Consider the following 20,132-nt stretch of genomic DNA (forward strand, 5'->3'; position numbering starts at 1 on the left):
GATCTTCCACCACTATTCTGTAGATCAAAGGTCTTTCACTCACTAAAAAATTAAATATGTATTTAGCACTGGCTGAGAGTGCCAATATGCAATCCGATGTATACCCTGTTTTGGCACCTAATTCCATCCAAGTGTATGCTGTGGGTGTTTGTGTATGTGGCTATTGTAGCATATGCATTGCATGTTTAAGCGAAGCAGGGTGATGAAGGCCTGTGGGTTTCATTTTGGACACCCTAGGCTTGTTCATGTGCACAAGTTGGGGGTGAAATTGTTTTTCCCGGACAGTGGAAGTTTATCAGGATGCAGGAGGGAGGAGACCTAGACAGTGAAGTGGAGCCAAAGGACATAAGGCTCCTAAGGAAATTTTATTAAGTTCTTCCTGTGGCATTGCCACTTGATAGATAGTGGGGGTGAAGTGAGCTCCAGTCTGCTGTTCGAGTAAGAAGGGTCTTTAAGGTAAACCATGTTTTTGCCTCTTTCCTGATCACCATCTTTGTGGTTGTTCACAGCCAGATGAAGATAGTTCATGCATTTTTGTGCATCTGCTGTGAGTGCTCAAGCTGAAACTGCCCTTCTTTGAGGGGGCATCACCCCGCACACAGGTTGTGTCTACAGAACTGTATAGGGAAGTACTTGAAAGGAAGCCACCCCAAACCAGTTCTCCTGCCTGCTCCGCTTTGTCTCAATCCTACCAGATTCTCTGTGTCCATCACACCTCAGAATAACAAAAAAGAAAAGGTTACTTCCCAGTAGTTAGCAACTTTCACGTCAACCAAAGCATTCAGCTACCAAATGTTGGAAAATGGGTTATTGGTAAGGGCAGGTAGGTACCTACACTTAGCAATAGGCCATTAACCTCCACTAAGGTACAGTTAGGTCTCAGTAAATTAAACCCAGCTCAATCCTTGGTAGCTTGGTAACGAGCCTCAAGGCTTAACTTAGGAGACAGAGTGTAAAGCATTCAAATATCACAAAACAGAAGTTAAATAAAACAAAGGAAACAGTTTAAAAATCCAAAATCAATTCACATTAAAATGACACAAAAACGAATAAAATCGGATAAGGGGAACCGGAGATATGAATTTTTAAAGAATTATTGTTTTTTAGCGCCTAGAAACAAAAAGCGCCAATCGGGTCATCTGGTTGCACCTCGACCGGGGCAAAGTCAAAGTTTCAGGCCGACCGCGATGGAGCCCGGCTCGGCTACAGGCCGCGGGAGGCCTCGGTCAAAAGTTTACCTTCACACTTAGTCGTTTTTCTGAAGATTTTCTTCAGCGGGACGAACCTGCCAATCCAATCCGACCTCCTGGAGCCCTTCTCCGGATACGCGTCGCGGGAATCCTCGGTGGAGATTTTTACCTTCGGACTTAGTCGTTTTTTCGAGGTGAAAATCCTTTGACCGGGGTAAACCTGGATCTGGATCCGACGTCCCTGGAGCCCTCCTCGGATACGCTGGCTGGGAGGTCCCGGTCAACTTTTTACCGTCGGACTTAGTCTCTTTTTCAGAGATTTTCTTTACTGGGACGAACCAGCAAATCAGGCCGGGTCGCAGTTGAGGCAAGCCGGCTAGAGTTGCCGCGGCGGGTCGGTCCCTCTATTGAGCTTTTTTTCAAAAGTTGTCCAAACTTCTCCAAACTTCTGGTCCTTCTCCCAGATCTCCTTTTAAGGTTCTTTTGAGGTCCACAGCTCACCCCAAGGGTCCAGAAGTTCTGAGATGGTCCTTGGGGGGTGCGGACTACAACTCCCAGAATGCACCTGGCACAAACTCCTTTTTGGCCACTGGACAGTGGTCAGCTGGTCGCTTTCTTCAGGAGTTGGTGCAGGGGACTCGGGTTAGCAATTTTTCACCTGCAGCAAACAGGGAGTCCCTCCTTGAACCAGTTGAAGCCAGGCAAAGTCCTTGTGGTGCAGCCCAGATGTGCAGCTGGTGCAGTCCTTCTGAGTGCAGGTTCCAGGTGGAGGCCAGGGGTCCAGCAGGGCAGCCCTTCTTCTTCTGTAGTTCTTCCTTGTTGGATGTGGTAGGGAACTGAGGTGTGGGTGCAGGTCAGCCAGTTTTATCCTTGCTCCTGGGTGAAAAGCAGGTGGGTCCTGGTTCTCCAATCAGGTGCAGGGTCCTTCCCCCTGTGATGACCACTTCCTGGGAAGTGTGGCAAAAATCAGTCCCAGGAGGCAACATTCTCCAAAAATCCATCATGGCTGAATCTGATTTTTGGAGGTTACATCTGGCGGAGCCCACTCACTGGTGTGGCTAAAATCATAAACACACCCCTCTCCTTCCCTCTCCTAATCTAATCAAGGGGGCACCTAGTTGTCTGGGGTTGCAGGATGTGGGGGTGTTGCTGGGTAGTTCCAAATGTCCTTCTCTGCCTTTGAAGACCAGTTTGGAAGCCCTCCCCCTTCCTGCCTCACCATCTGCTGAGGGGAGATTCCCTCCCACAGGCACATTCCTTTGTGTGAAGCCAGGCCACTTCACACCTCATCAAGGCAGCCTGGCCAGGCTGCTAGAGGCTGGCCAATCAGGGCACAGCAGCAAAAACAATGCAGGGCTGAAATTGGCAACTTTTCAGGTAGAGTTTGAAACTCTTTACCTGAACAAGTTATATTAAATCCAACAACTGGAAGTTGTGGGATTTATTATAACAATTAATTTGATACCAAACTCTTGGTATCCATCATTTAAGGGGACTTTAGAAATTAAAATACAGGCTTCCCCTTCTAGCGTATGGAGGCCATTCACTACAATGAGGGAAAAACGAATTTGGCTGTTTTTACCTCACCAGGGCTTATAAAACTATTTTTATAAGGTCCCTGCTTATAGTTACATGGCACCCAGCCCCAGGGGCACATAGGGCACACCTTAGGGGTGACATATGTAAAAATAAGGTAGTTTAAGACTTTGGAACTACTGTTAATTCTAAAGTCGAATTTGCATATACCTTTAATTTAAAAGCAGCCAGCAAGGCAGGCCTGCCTTTAAAATTACATTGGGCACCTCAGCAGTGCACCTATGGGTGCACTACCTATGCTGTGGTCCCTAAACCTAAATGCCCTACCATATACTAGGGACTTATAGGTAGGTTAACTTAGCCAATTATAATTAGCCTAATTTGCATATCCATTTTACACAGAGCACAGGCCCTGGGACTGGTTAGCAGTACCCAGGACACCATCAGAGTCAGGAAAACACCAGCAAAAAGTGGAAAATGGGGGCAAAAAGTTAGGGGGCCTCTGCAATCAGCCCTGTTTTCTCACACCAGTATTCTTCAAAAAACCGCAAACACAAATGGAAAGGGCCCTACACACCTTGGACATAAGGAGAGCTTTGAAATACTTTTTTGGAAGAAACTAAACAGTTTTGCAAGGCAAATCAATTATTCATCTCCTACGCAAAATCGACCTAGGGTTCTCCAGTAACAAAGGGAACAATCGCACGATGGGTTGTAGGAACAATGCAAATCTGCTACTTAACCAAAGGAAAGACACTTCCATCACTTCCTAAAGCTCACGCAACTCTAGCGTTCCTAGCAATCGTGCCAAATAAAAAAAAGAAACATAAGGGGAAACAGACAATTCTGGACCCAACCACAAGATGGCGGAATAATGCATAGCATGTGAATCAAGAAAAGGATTCATGCTGCAAAAATGTGCCTCATGTCTGCCCTCCCAACCCCTGAATGCGCACAGCTCATCCACAGGTACCCACATCCTGTGGTATGCCACAAAGAAACGACATCCCACAGCCACCTTCCACATTCTAGCAAGAACGTAACAATAATCACCACACTTTCCTTAGTCTAACCGTAAAGTGAGAGGCGTTTGTAAACATCTAGACCCACGTAAAAAACACAAAAGATAAGTGTTGGACTTTTTGCCTTACGCAGGGTCATCCCCAGTCTTTTTGCCTCCTTCCTCCTGGTTTTTCTGACCTCTCGCTGTTGGCTCTAGGACTCTGAGCACTTTATCACTGCTGACCAGTGCTAAAGTGCAGGTGCTCTCCCATCTAAAGTTGGTATGATTGGCATATTTAATTTACCTATAAGTCCCTTGTACAGTGGTATCTCTATACCCAGGGCCTGTAAATTAAATACTACTAGAGGGCCTGCAGCGCTGCTTGCGCCACCCACTGAAGTAGACTTTCAAACCTGTCTCAGGCCTGCTAGCGCAGGGCCTGTGTGCGCAGTTTTCTGCCACAGGGACCTGGCATCTTACTTGCCAAGCCCAGAACTCCCCTTTTACTACATGTAAGTCACCCCTAAGGTACGCCCGAGCTAGCCCAATGTGCAGGGTGCCATGTATGTAGAAAGGCAGGACATGTGCCAAGTTCCGTGGCCTGTCCTGGTAGTGACAAACAGCCTAACTGGTGTCTCACTGCTGTGAGTGCTGCCTTCTCATAGGATTGCATTAGAAATGCCCGGCCTTATGTGTAAGGGGTATTGTCTGATTTATGAGGGGTAGCGTAGGAGTGTTTGGTATGGTTGTGATGGTGATAATAAATGCTGCTTACTGGTGTGGGTGTATTTTTTTATTACTATCACAGAAATGCCACTTCTAGAAAGTGCGCATTTATCTGTGCTTATGACTCTGGTGTTTTGCAGCTTGACTCCAATCCATGTCTGGACAGAGTGACAGTTGGGGCTTTGTGCATACTTTTCAGACAGCCTGTACACAGGGAGGGTGGAGGTGTCACAGAGGTGCATCTCCATACTGAATAGTCTTCCTGGGCTGAGAGAAGGGAGAGGCGGGGCACACCTACATTTGTAAAGGCTGTGCCCTGGCCTCTCACAATATGGTCGTTAACCCCCACTGATGTTTGGAGCCTGTGCTGAAAGGAGAGAGGGGCACTCCCAGAACCAGTTGTAACTGTCTGGAACCTCCTCTCCCTACCATTGTAAAACACTGTAAGAACTGACTATAAGTACAGGGGAATTTTCCCCACAATTTAGAGACTCTTGGAAATTGAACCTGGACACAAGACGCTGCTGAATGGACTCACCAGGAAACCGCCTTGGACTGCTGCTGCTGTGCTAACCTGTGACCTGCCTGGTCACTAAGAGGACCTGCCATCATCTGCACCCCTTGTGCTGGCCTGTAGCTGGACCCACCAGCCTTGTGCTCCTTCCTGCTTCATTGTTCCCAGGGGCAGGCTGCCGTGGCCCCTGTCCCCTATAACTTTTCCCTGCACAAGGAGTGCTGCCTTGATATCCCCTTTGCGCTGAGAGAGCGCTCTTCTGTGCCCTAAGGCACTTCGAGGCACCTGTTTCATGCTGGAATCACCGCCGCAACCCGGGCTATAAGTATGGCCTTAGCGCTTTGAAAAGCGCTTCCTAGATGCCCCAGATCACCGCCGCAGCCCTGGCTCCCTTTATTTACAAAGCGCGAGACTCGCGCACCTTCTAGTGCCCCTGGGGCACGAAGAAAACCTCCTTGCCGTCAGCTGGAGCAAGTGTGCTCCTATTGGTGCCCCCGGGGCGAGGACCGCTCCGTGGAGCACCTCTGGGGCACCGGCAGGCCCTGCCTTGGGCCAGGACGACGTCAGGAAGAGAAGGGAGAGGAGGACGCCTCTCCCTCGCCTGCGGGAACCCCGGAGGGCTCTCCTTTCATTGCGGGCGGGTTGGAAACCTCATCGGAGGCTCCCCGCGCCGCTAGGCTCCTTTGTTGGCCCCCATCGTGGGCCAGTGGCATTTCCGAGGTCTCCCCTCCCAGAGGAGGGCCGGTGGCGGCCCGGGGAGACCCCGGGAAATCGCGGGTCCCTGAAAGGGGCCTGTTGTAACACGGAGGGGGTGCGTGGCGCCCCCCTCCCTTCAAAAGCAGTTTTGGCTGACGTGGGCCCCCCTCGTGAGGACCGGTGGAGGCCTAGGGGGCCCCCCAGTGTTTACGGTCCCCAGAGGGGCCCGTTCATGGACAAGAGGAGGTGCATGTCGCCCTCCTCTGACCCCAGGAGATCAGGGAGGCCCCCGTTTTGCGCAGAGGATCGCCGGGGGCCCCATTGTTCGTTCTAGGCACTGGAAGTGCGTCTTCATCTCTCACAGGTATTCCTAAAGGACCAGTATACAGAACCTAAGTTCTTACTACAGACTTTGCGCATTTATATATTGCCTACCTGTTTTTTGATGGTGTCTTTTATACATATGTATGCAAATGTTCCTTTTATGGACATGACTTGCTAATATGTTTTCTAATGCTCCTGCTATGGGTATTTTATGAGATTCTATGACAAGTGCTTTTGCGTAATAACGTGTTTCCTGACTACTGCTTATGTTGCAGAATATTGAGTAACCTGTGTGTTATTTGTGACTACTGCTAGTTTGAAGAGTAACTAATGTGCAACGTTCTGACAACTGCTAAGGTAGCAGGATACTACTGTTATGTGATGTTAGTCTAATAAGTGCGTTGTGTACAATACAGTATATTTTCATATAATCTGGTGTTGTGTTTCCTTTGTGGTGGGGATAGTGTGTCACATGTGTTGTGTGTGTTGTGCAAACGCTTTACACATTGCCTCTGGGTTAAGCCTGACTGCTCGTGCCAAGCTACCCAGGGGGTGAGCAGGGGTTATCTTGGACGTGTAACTCCCTTGCCCTGACTAGAGTGGGTAAGTTCTGTCTGGCTGAGGTGCATACCCTAGCCAACCAGAAACCCTATTTCTAACAATAAGCAGTACTTGGCAGAAAACACAGCCTGACAATCAGCCTCTGCCCCCGAAGCATAGCAAACGAACAGGACAAACACAGAATTCAAAGGCATCCCCATTCATTGCTCAGACTATCGCAACTCACCAAACTTCAGCATGTGCATGCACGGGACAGGACTTGGAGTGGTATCATCACTGTGAGGCAATATAAATGACAGGCTGTGCACTACCTAAATGCAGAACTTAAAGGTTCTCCAGGCCCATAGTGCCTACCCAGTCCAGCCCCTGCACCCTGAGAGTTCGCCTGTTTATCATACTATATAACAAGCACTACAAGTCCCAGAATGCAAAGTAGAATCTGGACCATATGAACTACTCACGCATGGACACGGGAAACTTGAAATCTATGTAAATACTATAAGCAGCCTACACCAAAAGCCACTGATATGCTCACATCTTTCAACAATTCGATGAGGAGCGGGCACTGGGCAGCAGCCAGTTGAGGAGTCCAGGATCACAGTTCCCATACTTTTATTTATGCATTCCTACTTCTAAGTGGGCAAGCGCTATGGCTGCGAGCACAGTTTGGGATTTTCTCCTAATGTGGGAAGGCATGCCTGTTGGCTCATCTGCGAGCACTTCACTGTCCCCACTTTTTTTTGTTGCACTTTTATGTAGTGCGATCTTGGCCCAAAGGCACCAGGCATGCGACTTAAGCACCAGATTACACAACAAAAGCTCAAATGTTCAAACACAGGATTTGCCCAGAATTGCAGGGTTTGCCCAGAATTGCAGGATTCCGCGCAACGCTCCTAGCTCCCCAGCTTTTAAGTCATCCACTCCGTAGTTACGCCACATCTGCTCCGTATAGTAGAAAGCCACCCCACAGCAGGCTCCCCACTGTGCACCCACCTTCACCCTCTCGTAGTAGCTGCCGGTGGGCAGTCTTTCGCTACCTGCAAACACTGAACGGTCTTTGATGCCACAAATCACGTTGTCAATAAAGAGTTTCACATCTTCCACAGCCCAGGAGGTTTAATCCACACTGAGCTGTTCGCCACATCTCTTAGAGACTTGCCCCGGCTGCTGTGAGGTGGTGATTGGCCATGTTGAGGCTCAATGAAGCCCACTAAGGTCCAGGCCACCATCCCAAAAGGCACACAACCCCAGACATGCACTCTCCGGAGGAATGTGCCCACCCAGCTCTCCCTGCACACTGGTGCCAATGAGACACTCCATGACTAGCATCACTAGCATTGCGACAACCACTATAACAACACAAAACTAAACGCATGGATGCCATTAACGTAGGAGACAAGATGCTGTACATCGCAAGGGAACCCCAGCCGCAAGACCACTGGATGCATTATTATACTGTCATTGGCGCACACAGCTGTGTCCTAGATTAAATGCCATGGACAGCCTATTGAAAATTCTTTAACTTAATGCACAGCAACATACATTTAAACCGAAGCAATCACAAATTTGCAGTCTTTTCATGTAAGGTCTTTTTTGCATTAACTTACTTAAAGGCACAAAGATCGCCACATACTTTTTTTTTAAAAGCTTAGCAGATGTCGCTGCTCTCCCAACATCAGCTTCTTATAAGAACACAGATAGGTATTTATGTGCAGGTACACAGAATGCACTCACCTTCGTCGGAGAAAGATGTGTTTTGCTTGCTTGATTATTTTCTCCAGGAGCCCCTCGGTTTGTTGTAATGAAGTGATTTCACTTCTGTCAAAGGCTTGGGGTCCTGCTAGTCGCATTCGTTTGTGGCCAAAGGGGGCACTTGCAGGATGGGGCATAACCGAAGAGCTCAGATTCTGTTTGTGGAACTGAATGAAACACAGAAGTGATGTGCACAGAAACAGATGTATGAAATAAAGCCAAATGGCAGCATCAAACGTTACATTAATTATTCAGTTTGCTGAACGTGGCTACATAATGTGCAAAGGATTTTCATGTGATGCTCCGTCGGCCAATGCCCTCCTCGTCAGCTGCTTCGACGCGCTACCTCTCCAACCTACAAAACTAAATTAGAGACAGTCAAAATACTTCCTGCCACTGTACTTCCCTGTGCAGTAACTGGGAGTGTTTTCAGTATCTCTGCTTTTGTTTTATTTACTTAGGCATACGTACATTGAGGCATTTACATACAAAACATTAAAACATCAATCAAAATACTAAAATGACAAAATAGACTAAAAGGAAAAGGAAGCATTTGGGCTGCCACATACCCAAACGAGTAAGATGAGAGGGGTGTTGGAAGGAAACCAGGTGTGACTAAGAAGATACAAAGATCAAACACTTTACTATGCTAAAAATGTTGTTACAATTTAGATCTTGGAGGCACTTGTCTCTGCAATATCCCAGCCTTTTCAGTTCACAAGTATTTCATTTTGTTGTAGCATTATGATCCATCCATGGCCATTGTAAACGATTGACTTGCTCTCAATTTTGTGGCCAGGTGCTTCACATAATCTGAAAATAAGTAAAGTCAGCACATATCTAGAAAGTTGCCTTAATTGTGCCTGCAGGAACCTTCAAAGTTGCGGCTAGGGAAATAATATCTGCACTTCTGTTTTTCTGTGCTGCCCTGGGGTAAGCTGCAACATTCTCTTGGATTTATGGAAAATGATCACTCCAGGGTCCTGTTCCTTCTTATGTGAGATCTTCAAACGCAACTGTTTTTCTCAAGAATGATCTTTTACTCTTGTGATACTATTCACACTCTAGGAGAATCTGTGGCATGTTTGTGAGTGACAACCCCTTTGCAAAGGAATTCTGGAAGAGAGATCTTATTTCATGTATGTCTCCGTTCCAGGAAGTCCAGTAGGCTGAATCTAGCTATTTCAGCAAAACCTTTTTTCAAATTTGTTTTTGACCACTATTTTTTTTGAATGGGAGTTGTTTATTTTTTATTTTTTAACTATTTGAGCTTCGAGACTAGAGACTATTAAGGAATGATGCTATCATTACTCGTGACACAGAGTCCAATATATTTTTTTTTAAAACACTACCCTCAGTCCACTAAAAATTATTTTTTTAAACTATCTCAATTCCTCAGTTTTTGGACCTCTCAACTAGCTCCTCCTCCTTGGCAATATCAAGTTCTACACCTTCCAAATTCTGTGACATTTTCCCCAAAATACAAAGAATGCCTCCTCTCATCTTCGCCCTTTCACTCCAAGGCCTACTGAGGTGATCTCCTTTTTTAGGTTGAGCGCAAGCGATCGAACTTGTGTATACTTTTAGTATACTTCTCATGGCTTAAATCGATTTCATTTGTTAGTTGCAGTGTCCTTTAAAAATTCTTGCTCGCAAAAGGTTGTTTCTACATTTTTCTCCCTCCTTTGTCTGTTTCAGAGCAGTGACCAACTACTGTATTATTCCACTTTGGTTTATTTATCTGTTGCTGTGACGGACTACTTTGTCATTTCTTTGGTACTCCCTTTTCACTGTGGGTGTTTTAGGCTGGTAGCTGGGAGCTTTATAGAAATGTGAGGAAAAAAAGCTTGCAAGACTTCATTCTGTTAAAATGAAAGGAAAATACTTTTCCAGCCTTGTTTTCCATTGTCTCTCCTCAAGGGCTTGTGATTTCTAATGCAGGAGCTGCCAGTGAATACCAAAGCATGGCAGGAAAACATGAAATTATGAGACACGATTGACCAATTTATGTCGCAAGAAAAGTCCACTTATGAATTTACAATGCCAATAGATCTAACTCAAGAAAATGCGAGACCTATTGTATTGCAAATGCTTGTTTTCACTTTATGGCCCTTGACTTTTCACAAACTGCTCATCATAAACACATCACTCAGTGAAGCAGCCAATGCAGTTTCACTGGTATCTGTTGCCAGAGCTTGATCTGCCAATCCAGGATGGCTTAATGCTGCCCTAACAGAGTTTTTAAAAAATGGGGTCAGATTCTGGAATGGCACAAGAGATACAGCAATCTGAATGGAGGCCATGTTGTTCCCATCATGGTACATTTCTAAAGCAGTCAAGACACCATGATAACTTTTCTCAGCTGTTCTGTTTGAGCAAGGCTCTTTTTATTCCATTACCCTTCCCACCCAAAACACTGCCTTCCATTTGAAAATGATTTCTGGAGACTATCCCCCATCCTACCATAGCAAAGGCTATGCCTCCTTATTCACTAAGGACACCATAATGGCAGAAAATTGTGCGGACATTGTTCATCAGATGGTCACCAACAAGTCCTTAAGGAGGTCCCTGTGCAAGCTCCCCGCTGCCTCTGCTTTGCTGTGCCCCTCCTCTTGATAGTGTTGCTCTGTTTGACCTTGTTCTCTGTGGTTCCCTGTCTCCTACCCAGTTCTGCTGTCTGCCTTGTCCTCTGTGCAATGTACATTGTCCCTTGTTCCGCTATCTGTTGTTGCCTGTCTGTCTATTGCTGCCTGTTGTTGCGTGTCTATTGTAAACTTTTCTGTTTGTTATGGTGAGTCTGCTTTTCTGGCCCGCCGCCAGCTCTTTTTTTCCCACCTTGCTGCTGTTTTTTTCTCCCGCTACCTGCCCTTGCTAACCCCGCCCAGCCCCGTCCCAGGACCTACCTAATGTAGGCTGCAGCACGACCCCATTGAGCAGGTCCTCGTGATAACTCCCTGTTGCCTCTGTTCTGTTGTACCCCCCTCTTAAGAGTGCTGCTCTATTTGACCTTGTTCTCTGTGGTACTCTGTCTCCTACCCGTTCTGCTGTCTGCCTTGTCCTTTGTGCACTGTACATTGTTCCATGCTCCGCTCCACTGTGTGTTGTTGCCTATCTGTGTGTTGTTGCCTGGCTGTCTGTTGCTGCATGTCTACTGTAGACTTTTCTATTCATTCTGGTGAATCTGCTTTTTCGGCCCAGCCACCAGCGCTTTTTTCCCCAACCTTGCCCCTGTTTTTTCTCCTGCTTCCCTTCTCTTGCTAACCCCGTCCAGGGCCCCTGTCAGGACCTAATAATGGAGGCTGCAGCTCAGGCATGCAGCAGATGCGTGCAACGGGCGTGCCACAGGCAAGCCAGTCTGCGCCCGTCTGTACCTCGATCATGCGCAGCGGCAGGAACCCTAGCTCTCATGCCCCACACAGCTTCACCTCAGAAGACCTCAGAGCCCTGGATCCCGGGTGCATCAACAACAACTGCTGCCTCGCACCACCTGATGACGTTCTGCCAGTACCTCAGCTTCAACTGCAACACAGAAGCAACCAAAAATGCCAGACACCGCAAGCACAATTGCATCCACCACGCCGACCGATACCCCCACAGCACATCCTACTTAACGCATGATCATTCATTAATTCATTCATTTACTTTATTCGGTGCAGAAAGACCATAAAAGACATCAAATAAATAAAACATACAAATTTCTCAATCATTAAAATTTCTAAAAAACTTTATTAATACATTTTCCGAATACCATGAGCAGCATGTATGAAATTTAACACAGCCTGAATTGTGTCCATATTTCCCAGATCGTGTAAATGGGAATAAGCAAGCTGGCTAGTTCTAATATTATTACACAAAAATAACGGACGTAAAAACCTTTTTCTTGGAACAACATATAAAGTGCAAAAAAGCATAAAATGTAATGTACTCTGAGGTGTCTTTCCATCGCAGCGACAAGGAGGGAGGTTCTTAAACCAGGTTCCACATACTGGAAATGCTACCAAGTAATGTAAAATATTTAAACGTAGCCTCGTGAGTAAAAACCTTTGTAGCTCATGATTAATAATGGTCAGATACAGCTTTGGTTGAAATTGCTGTGTCTCATACCTCGACCATAATCTCATTACACCAGATGCTGACTCCATGGCCTGATTTTTCTGCCAGAATATATCTTTAACCTTCTTAATGTCCTGTCTTGCTAGGGTGTCTGGTTTAAGAAAAAAATCCCCTAATCCTAGTGATAGGAGAGAGAGATAAACATATCTAAGCCAGGGTATATCCAGAGATCGTGACAAGAGGAGACAATCCTGTATCACCTTTCTACATAAATGCGCTTCTGGCTTAGTCCAGATTTTAACCCACAATATTACAGGTTGAAGTTTTATATAGCAAGATATGTATCTCAAGCCTACCTCTTTGTGACAGAACTTTACTGGAGTAGATTGAGGGACTGCTAATAACCTTCTTAAAAAATTATTTTCTATAGTCTGAAGTCCTGTACATTCTGCATACCCCCAGACCCCGGCTCCAAATGTCGCAATAGAAAGACACTTAGAGGAGAAGACAGTCATCATTTCCTTAACAGGTTTATGTCGGAGTCTTTTCTCGAACCTAAAAACTGCTTCAATGGCTTTTTGGAATTGTATTGAGCGTATATTAACTAAAAATTTCCAATTAAAAGTTACATCAATAGGAACCCCAAGATACGTAAAATGTGGGACCTTGAGTATCTCATGCCCGTCTAAAACACATTTTTTCGTTTTTGCTAATTTGGGTCCGGTCTTCATCACAAATGACTTAGTTCTATTTATTTTAAGACCAAGGTTCCCCATAAAAGTATTAAAAGCATTTAATAAAATCTGGAGGCCATTTGCTGTCCTTGAAATGAGTACAGCATCGTCCGCATACAGAAGTACAGGGATTGGAGAATTATTGATAACTGGAGAATCCTTCCCTGATTCGCAAAGAAATTTCTCTAGGCCGTTTATGTACAAGAGGAAAAGAAAAGGGGCAAGGACACATCCCTGTCTAACCCCCTTTAGTGAGGGAAATTTCTCTGTCATGCATCCCTCCTGAGAATAACGGACCCGAGCCTCTGTACAGGCATGAAGTTTACTAAGTAATATGACTATATCTTTATCCACGCCCATATCCAGCATTACCATCCACAGTTTCTCCCTATTGACTGTATCAAAGGCACAGGACAGATCCATGAATGCTAGATGTATGCAGCCCCTTTTAACTTTAGTATATTTCGGGACTATGAGAGTCAAGTTAAGAGTTTGTTCCACTGTGCCAACACCTGGGCGAAAGCCAAATTGTATTTCAGAGAGGGAGTGAGATTCAGTTGCCCATTCTTCTAGCTTATTTAGGATCACTCGACCTAAAATTTTGACTGAGCTATCCAATAAAGAAATTGGGCGATAACACAAAGGATCAGCCCTGTCTCCCTTCTTAAAAATCGGGACGATGATCGCCTCTTTCCAAGAATCTACTAGAGGGCCTGCCACAGCCGATCTCAGAACATTAGTAAGCAGTGGTCCCCAGAAATCTGGAAGTGCTTTATATAAATCAGCAGGAATTCTGTCTGGGCCAGGGGCTTTCTCAGGGGGGCAATCTTGAATGGCTTGTTTAACATCGTCCACACTTAAAATATTACTAAAAGCCAGACTTAGCTGATCATTTCCTGCAAACTTCAGACAATTTAACATTTCTGGTTGAACATTTGTCTCTGTGGCGAAAGTTTTTTTAAAATAGTCCACCCAAGTCTTGGCTGGAATGACAGTATCCATGGACTTCTCATGTTTGTCATTCGACAATAAAGAATTAACCACGCGCCAAAATGCAGTTGTATCTTTAATTGTACTTGCAACCATCAGTTCCTCCCACGCAGATTCACTTAGTTCGACTTTCCTTTTAGCAAGTGCTTCTTTGTAGTTTTTCCTAGCAATCTTCATTGCTTGTCGATCTTGAGGAGATGCATTGATTGTTTTCTTTAACTTGCTTAAGGATGTGGTACATGCGTGGTTAAACCATCTTGGGCCATGGGCTTTGTTAGTGCGAGATGGCTGTAATTTCTCCGCCATATACTTTGTCAGAGAGGAAAATGCATGGACGATTTCTTGGGGGGCCCTATCTTCATCCAGGGATGTCATAACATCTGACCATTTATTCAGAAATAGATCTTTGAAAAAGGTATTACTATTTATCTTTCCCCATTTAATTGTGAGTCCTTTTTGGGATGAGAGCTTCATAGCAGGATGTCGCTTCCCTCTTCTTGAGTCGCTCGTCAAATCCAGGTTAATCACAACAGATAAGGGGTTATGGTCACTAATACAAGTCGGAGTCACCCTGAATTGTCCTACAATAGAGGATAGTTCTCTGGAATAAATAATATAATCAATAACAGTATGAGTGTCCCCCCTTACAAATGTTGGTATCCCTCTAATAGCTGGTATGGGAAAAAGAAGAGAGTTTACTGTTATCAAAGAATTAAGAGCATTCCCATATGGGGAGTGTTTAAAATGTTGAGTGGGATTATCATTTTCGTCCAAAAGTCCACAACAGTCCAAGAACTCTGGCTCACACAGGTGGGCATTAAAATCACCAACCCAGACTATTCTTAGGTCCTTTTTACTAATAGTTGTTACCTTATGTATTAACATCTCCAAACTACTAACCACACTTACATCAGAATTATCAAAAGTATTGTTATAATAGTTGATCAGTAGTATATCAAATGGCTCTGCTAATTTCAAAGATAAAGCCAGAAAAAAAGGAGATGTGCCCACAACACGTGCTTCCAAACCTCTAACCAGACCGCCCTTAGCTCTACCCGTGGAGGCCTTAGTTGCAGGAACACTATATGTGGTATAGCCATTGATATGCAGGGCTTCTGTGAGCCAGGTCTCCTGGCAGCAGATAAAAAGATTTTCCGTCACTAATTTTATCCAATTTTTTATTTTAAACCTGCGACGTTCCAGGAGATAATCCCTAAAGCTGTCATACCCTGTATATCATGTATATCGGGGGCACCCTTGGATTGCAAGAGGGACTGTGGCAATATATTTGTCTCCGGAGGGCCTTGCAGAGAAGGCTCGATTACTAATGGTCAGTCTAACTGCTCTAGTGAGGTCAAAGGCTTATACCTGTTAGATAATATCAGGGCAGTTTCAGAGGAGTTAGAGGGACCAGGGTTACTGAAATTCTGGTTCCCAGAACAAGTTGGATCAAGGTAACATGGATTTAATGTCGGAAGAATAAACTTAGTCAGACGTTGTACTCTTATAGGCCCTGCAGGTGGTCTCATAATCGAAAGATGGTGGTACAAAGCATTGACAGTCCAGGGGCTCCTGAAGTTTATTATGATACAATCCCCAGGTGATGCTTTAGGAGATGGGCCAACCCAAGGAAACCTTCTTACAGTTAAAATGTCCCCATGGAAATCTACCCGCCCTCCCGAGTGCTTTCCTACCCAGTGAGTCACTTTATTTAACAGTGACACATGGGACTCGGGATGAGTGTTTTCTAATATAGGGACATTTTCCAAGATTAAGATATAGGGGCACATGCCAACGGAATCCTCGGACAGGCTATTTGAGCTCTTATTATCTCATGACCCGCTAAGCCTTCCCTTTTAGTTATACCCCGCTGTGACTGTAGGTTTATAGAATCCTGGAATGCCTCTAAACTCAGTGGTTTTTGGATTGAATTCTGGGCAGGAGTCAATCCACAATTTTGGTGCTGGTGAACTGGCGGAGCTGGTAAGCAAAGTGGGACGGAGTGATTGTGATTGTTCTGAGTTTCTGCCCTCGATGGTATAGGGTTTATATTTATTATAAGTTCAACCTTCTGCTCGAGGGTGGCCACTCTCTCCAGAACTGACGAACACAGCTTTTTAATATCTCTAAGTTAATCTTCAATCTGAGAGAAACTAGTTATGATTGGATCCGGATTTTTGCAATCTTTTAGTTGTTTCCTTGTAGTTTTATTTTTTTGAGGATTAGATAAACATTTTTTCTTGTTCTTCTTAGTTCCTAATAGGGGCTTTCCAAAGTCGTGCCTGTCTGCAGGAGATCCAACTAAATCTATGGGGGTTACTGCAATAAGGGGGGGGAATTACTTGCCTACTTTTTTTTTAGGTGGACTCTCTGGAGTTGTGGGAGTTATTTGATCAATTTCTGTTATTACACAAGGGTTTCCTGTCTTAGTCTTGGTTAATGAAGGTATAGCAGGCAAAGTCCTTCCCTCTCTCCCACCCTTTCCTGCTTTCTCAAGAGAGGACTCTAGAGTGGCTTCTACTCTCCCTATCTCCGTCTCAATAGCGCCCATGACTGAGGTTAGGTAGCTTGTTATTAACCTAGGTGGAGGGGCCTCCTGAATGCATTCCCTTCCCCCATTATCTCCTTTACGTTTTCCCATTGAGGCGGGCTAGTCCTTTATCCAAGAGAGGTGCGTTAGTCTCAATGCCCCAAACTAGGGAGGAGTAAAACCGAGTTATGCTCCGGTCCTATCCTCTGTCTCAAGAAGAAATTGTCCAGCCACAGCCTTCTACCACACAGAACCCCCTGAAGTTGTAGCACAGTAGGCCTTGCTGTCACCTTGCGCGTATTGCGCATATATAAGTCAGCAGAGTACAGATGGCGGGCTAAGTTGAAAAATAAAATAAGATTTAAATACCCAAGTCACAGTTGGCAAAGGCTTCACTCTGCTTTCCTTAAATCAGCAGTTCTCCATAAAGTCAGGGCCACCAGTAGAAGAAGAAACAACGAAAGGGAGGGGGCCCAGCCCAGTCTCTTCCTGGCGATGACGGGCGAAGGACGGGCCTGCCCTTGGCCCGGGCTTTGCTCGGGCGCCGCCCGCGCAGGTCCCGCGAGGCGGGAGCGCGATATTTAATTTAAAGGGCTCCTGCCCTCCTCCACAGCGTCACCAGCACCAGCAAAGCGCTTCCCGCGAGGCGGGAGCGCGATATTCAATTTAAAGGGCTCTTGCCCTCCTCCACAGCGTCACCGGCATCAGCAAAGCGCTTCCCGTGAGGCGGGAGCGCGATATTCAATTTAAAGGGCTCCTGCCCTCCTCCACAGCGTCACCGGCACCAGCAAAGCGCTTCCCCAACGCATGATCGCTCAACAAACACGTCACCGAGATTTGGGACACCCTCACCCCAGACATCATCCTCCTCACAGATACCTGGCTGAACCCCATCTCCACGCCAGACTTTGGCGTTGCCACACCCGAATGCTACAAGAAAACACACTGGGACCGAATCAACAAGCATGGAGGTGGTATTGTCATATCCACAAGGAGAACATACGCTGCACAACCTCCTCAGACTACTCGCCCCGATAATGAAGGGTCTCAATTTCCAACTTAAAACAGAGGTTAAAAAAACTATCAGAGGCACCCTAGCATACAGAGCACCAAGACCACGCCACAGCTTCTGCAACGCCATCCCGGACTTCATTGCGCTAATCAGAATAAACTCTTAATACTACATCCTCCTTGGGGGTTTCACCTCAATGACCCCAGCGACACCAACACAACCAACCAACTGGAAAGCATGAGCAACATCAGCCTCAAACAACTTGGCACCGATCCCATTCACATCACAGGACACACACTCGACCTCATCTTTCCGTCCAGCGACAGTCAAGTACCACCACGCATTGCAGCTCACCTGGACCGACCCCTGCAGCGTTCATTTTACCATCTCAGGTCCTACCAACACTGGCGCCACATCCCCCAGCTCCACGCACAGAAGCTGGATAAAGATATCAAAAGACCAGTAGGCCAACGCTCTCAAATTCCACCTCCCAGGCACAGCATCCCATCCAGATCAGGCCACGAGAAATTTCTACCAGTGGATCGTGGAATGCACTGACACAATCACCCCCACCAAGCCAGCTAAACCCAAACTGGTTCACCACGGAACAGAAATCCACCAGAAGCAACTGCAGGCAACCAGAAAGAAAGTGAAACATGTAAAAAACAACAGAAGACCACAGCACCTTCAAAACAGCACTCAACCAGTACCACAGCCTCCTGAAAGAAACTAAGAAAAGCACCATAGCAGACTGCATAGAAGCCAGCCAAAAACCACAGCAAGGAACTCTTCACCATTGTGAAGGACTTATCCAACCATCACCCCCTGCCAAGAACTGGGCAACACTCTGGCACACTTCTTCCACGACAAGATCTCAACCATCTATGAAAACTTCAAACCCCAGCCACCATCAGCCTACTCACACCTGCGAACACAAACCCCGAACACCTGATCACCCATTGGGACCCTCTCACAACTCAAGCCACAATCTCCATCATATACTCAATACACTAAGGAGCATCCACTGACCCATGTCCCCACATCATTAACCTAGGGAGCAAGACAATTGGTGAATATCTCAAGAAAGTCCTGAACATCTCCATCACCAGTCCTCCTTCCCTGAGGACTGGAAACACGCTGAGGTAAGGGCCTCCCCTGAAGAAACCATCCATTGACCCAGCAGTACCCAAGAACTACTGCCCCATCTCCCTGCTCCCATTTCATGCAAAGGTTCTCCAAAAGGCAATCAACCAGCAAGTCACTGAACGCCTAGAACACCACAACATCCTGGACCCCACTCAAACTGGATTCTGAGCCAACCACAGCACTGAGACAGCCCTGATCGCAGCCACAGACGACATCATGGCCATCGTGGACCGCCGCAAAACTGCAGCCCTCATCCTTCTGGACCTGTCAGCCACTTTCAACACCATCTCCCCCAACACCATGATCAATAGACTTCACCAAATCTGAATCCAAGGAGACGTCCTCAAATGGATCGCCTCATACCTCACCAGAAGAACCCAGAGAATCAGTCTCCCACCATACACCTCAGAACCCAAGAAAATCACCTGCGGCGTCCCACAAGGATAATCACTCAGCCCCACCCTCTTCTACACAAACCTGACCACAGCCAACATTGTTAGATCGCACGGACTCAACATCATCTCCTATGCCGAGGATACCCAGCTCAACCTCTCGCTGTCACAAGACCCCGCAACCACCAGAGCCAACTTCCACAGATGCATGATGAATGTCGCTGACTGGAAGAAGGACACTTGTGTCAAGCTCAACACAGACAAGACAAAAGTCCTCAACTTCAGGAACAACACCTTACCATAGAATGACGCCTGGTGGCCTGCTGAACTTGGCCCTCCCCTTGCCCTGGCAGACTACGCCCGCAACCTTGCCATCATCCTGGACAGCAAGTTATCTATGCAGAAACAGGTAAATGCAGACTCATTCACCTGCTTCCACACCCTACACATGCTTCATAAGATCTTTAGGTGGCTCCTCATCAACACCATAAGAGCATCACTCAGGCCCTCATCACCAGCGGGCTGGACTAGTAATTTACTCTTTCCCTCCTGTTGCTAGGGGGCAATGTGGTACTTACCTTTGGGGTTTCCTAGTACCCTCAACTCCCCTCTAAACATTCCACTTACCTAGATGGGGGTTGTAGGAAGTTGGCTCTGTATGTGCTATTTCAAAGTAAGGAATAGCATGCACAGAATCCAAGGGTTCCCCTTAGAGGTAAAATAGTGGTAAAAATAGATAATACTAATGCTCTATTTTGTGGTAGTGTGGTCGAGCAGTAGGCTTATCCAAGGAGTAGTGTTAAGCATTTGTTGTACATACACATAGACAATAAATGAGGTACACACACTCAGAGACAAATCCAGCCAATAGGTTTTTATATAGAAAAATATCTTTTCTTAGTTTATTTTAAGAACCACAGGTTCAAATTCTACATGTAATATCTCATTCGAAAGGTATTGCAGGTAAGTACTT

The 20,132-nt window shown here is 46.1% G+C and overlaps 1 protein-coding gene across 1 annotated transcript in view; it reads right to left on the bottom strand.

Annotated features, from left to right (window-relative positions):
• The window catches only part of MED17 (mediator complex subunit 17), a 106,073-nt gene that overhangs the window by 18,161 nt on the left and 67,780 nt on the right, over positions 1–20,132 (bottom strand). Inside the window, exon 8 of the mRNA XM_069202437.1 lies at positions 8,285–8,469. Coding sequence (XP_069058538.1) covers positions 8,285–8,469 — 185 coding nt within the window. The remainder of the gene's footprint in view (positions 1–8,284; positions 8,470–20,132) is intronic.

Source organism: Pleurodeles waltl, chromosome 8, assembly GCF_031143425.1.
Source record: "Pleurodeles waltl isolate 20211129_DDA chromosome 8, aPleWal1.hap1.20221129, whole genome shotgun sequence".
Classification (NCBI taxonomy): Eukaryota; Metazoa; Chordata; class Amphibia; order Caudata; family Salamandridae; genus Pleurodeles; species Pleurodeles waltl.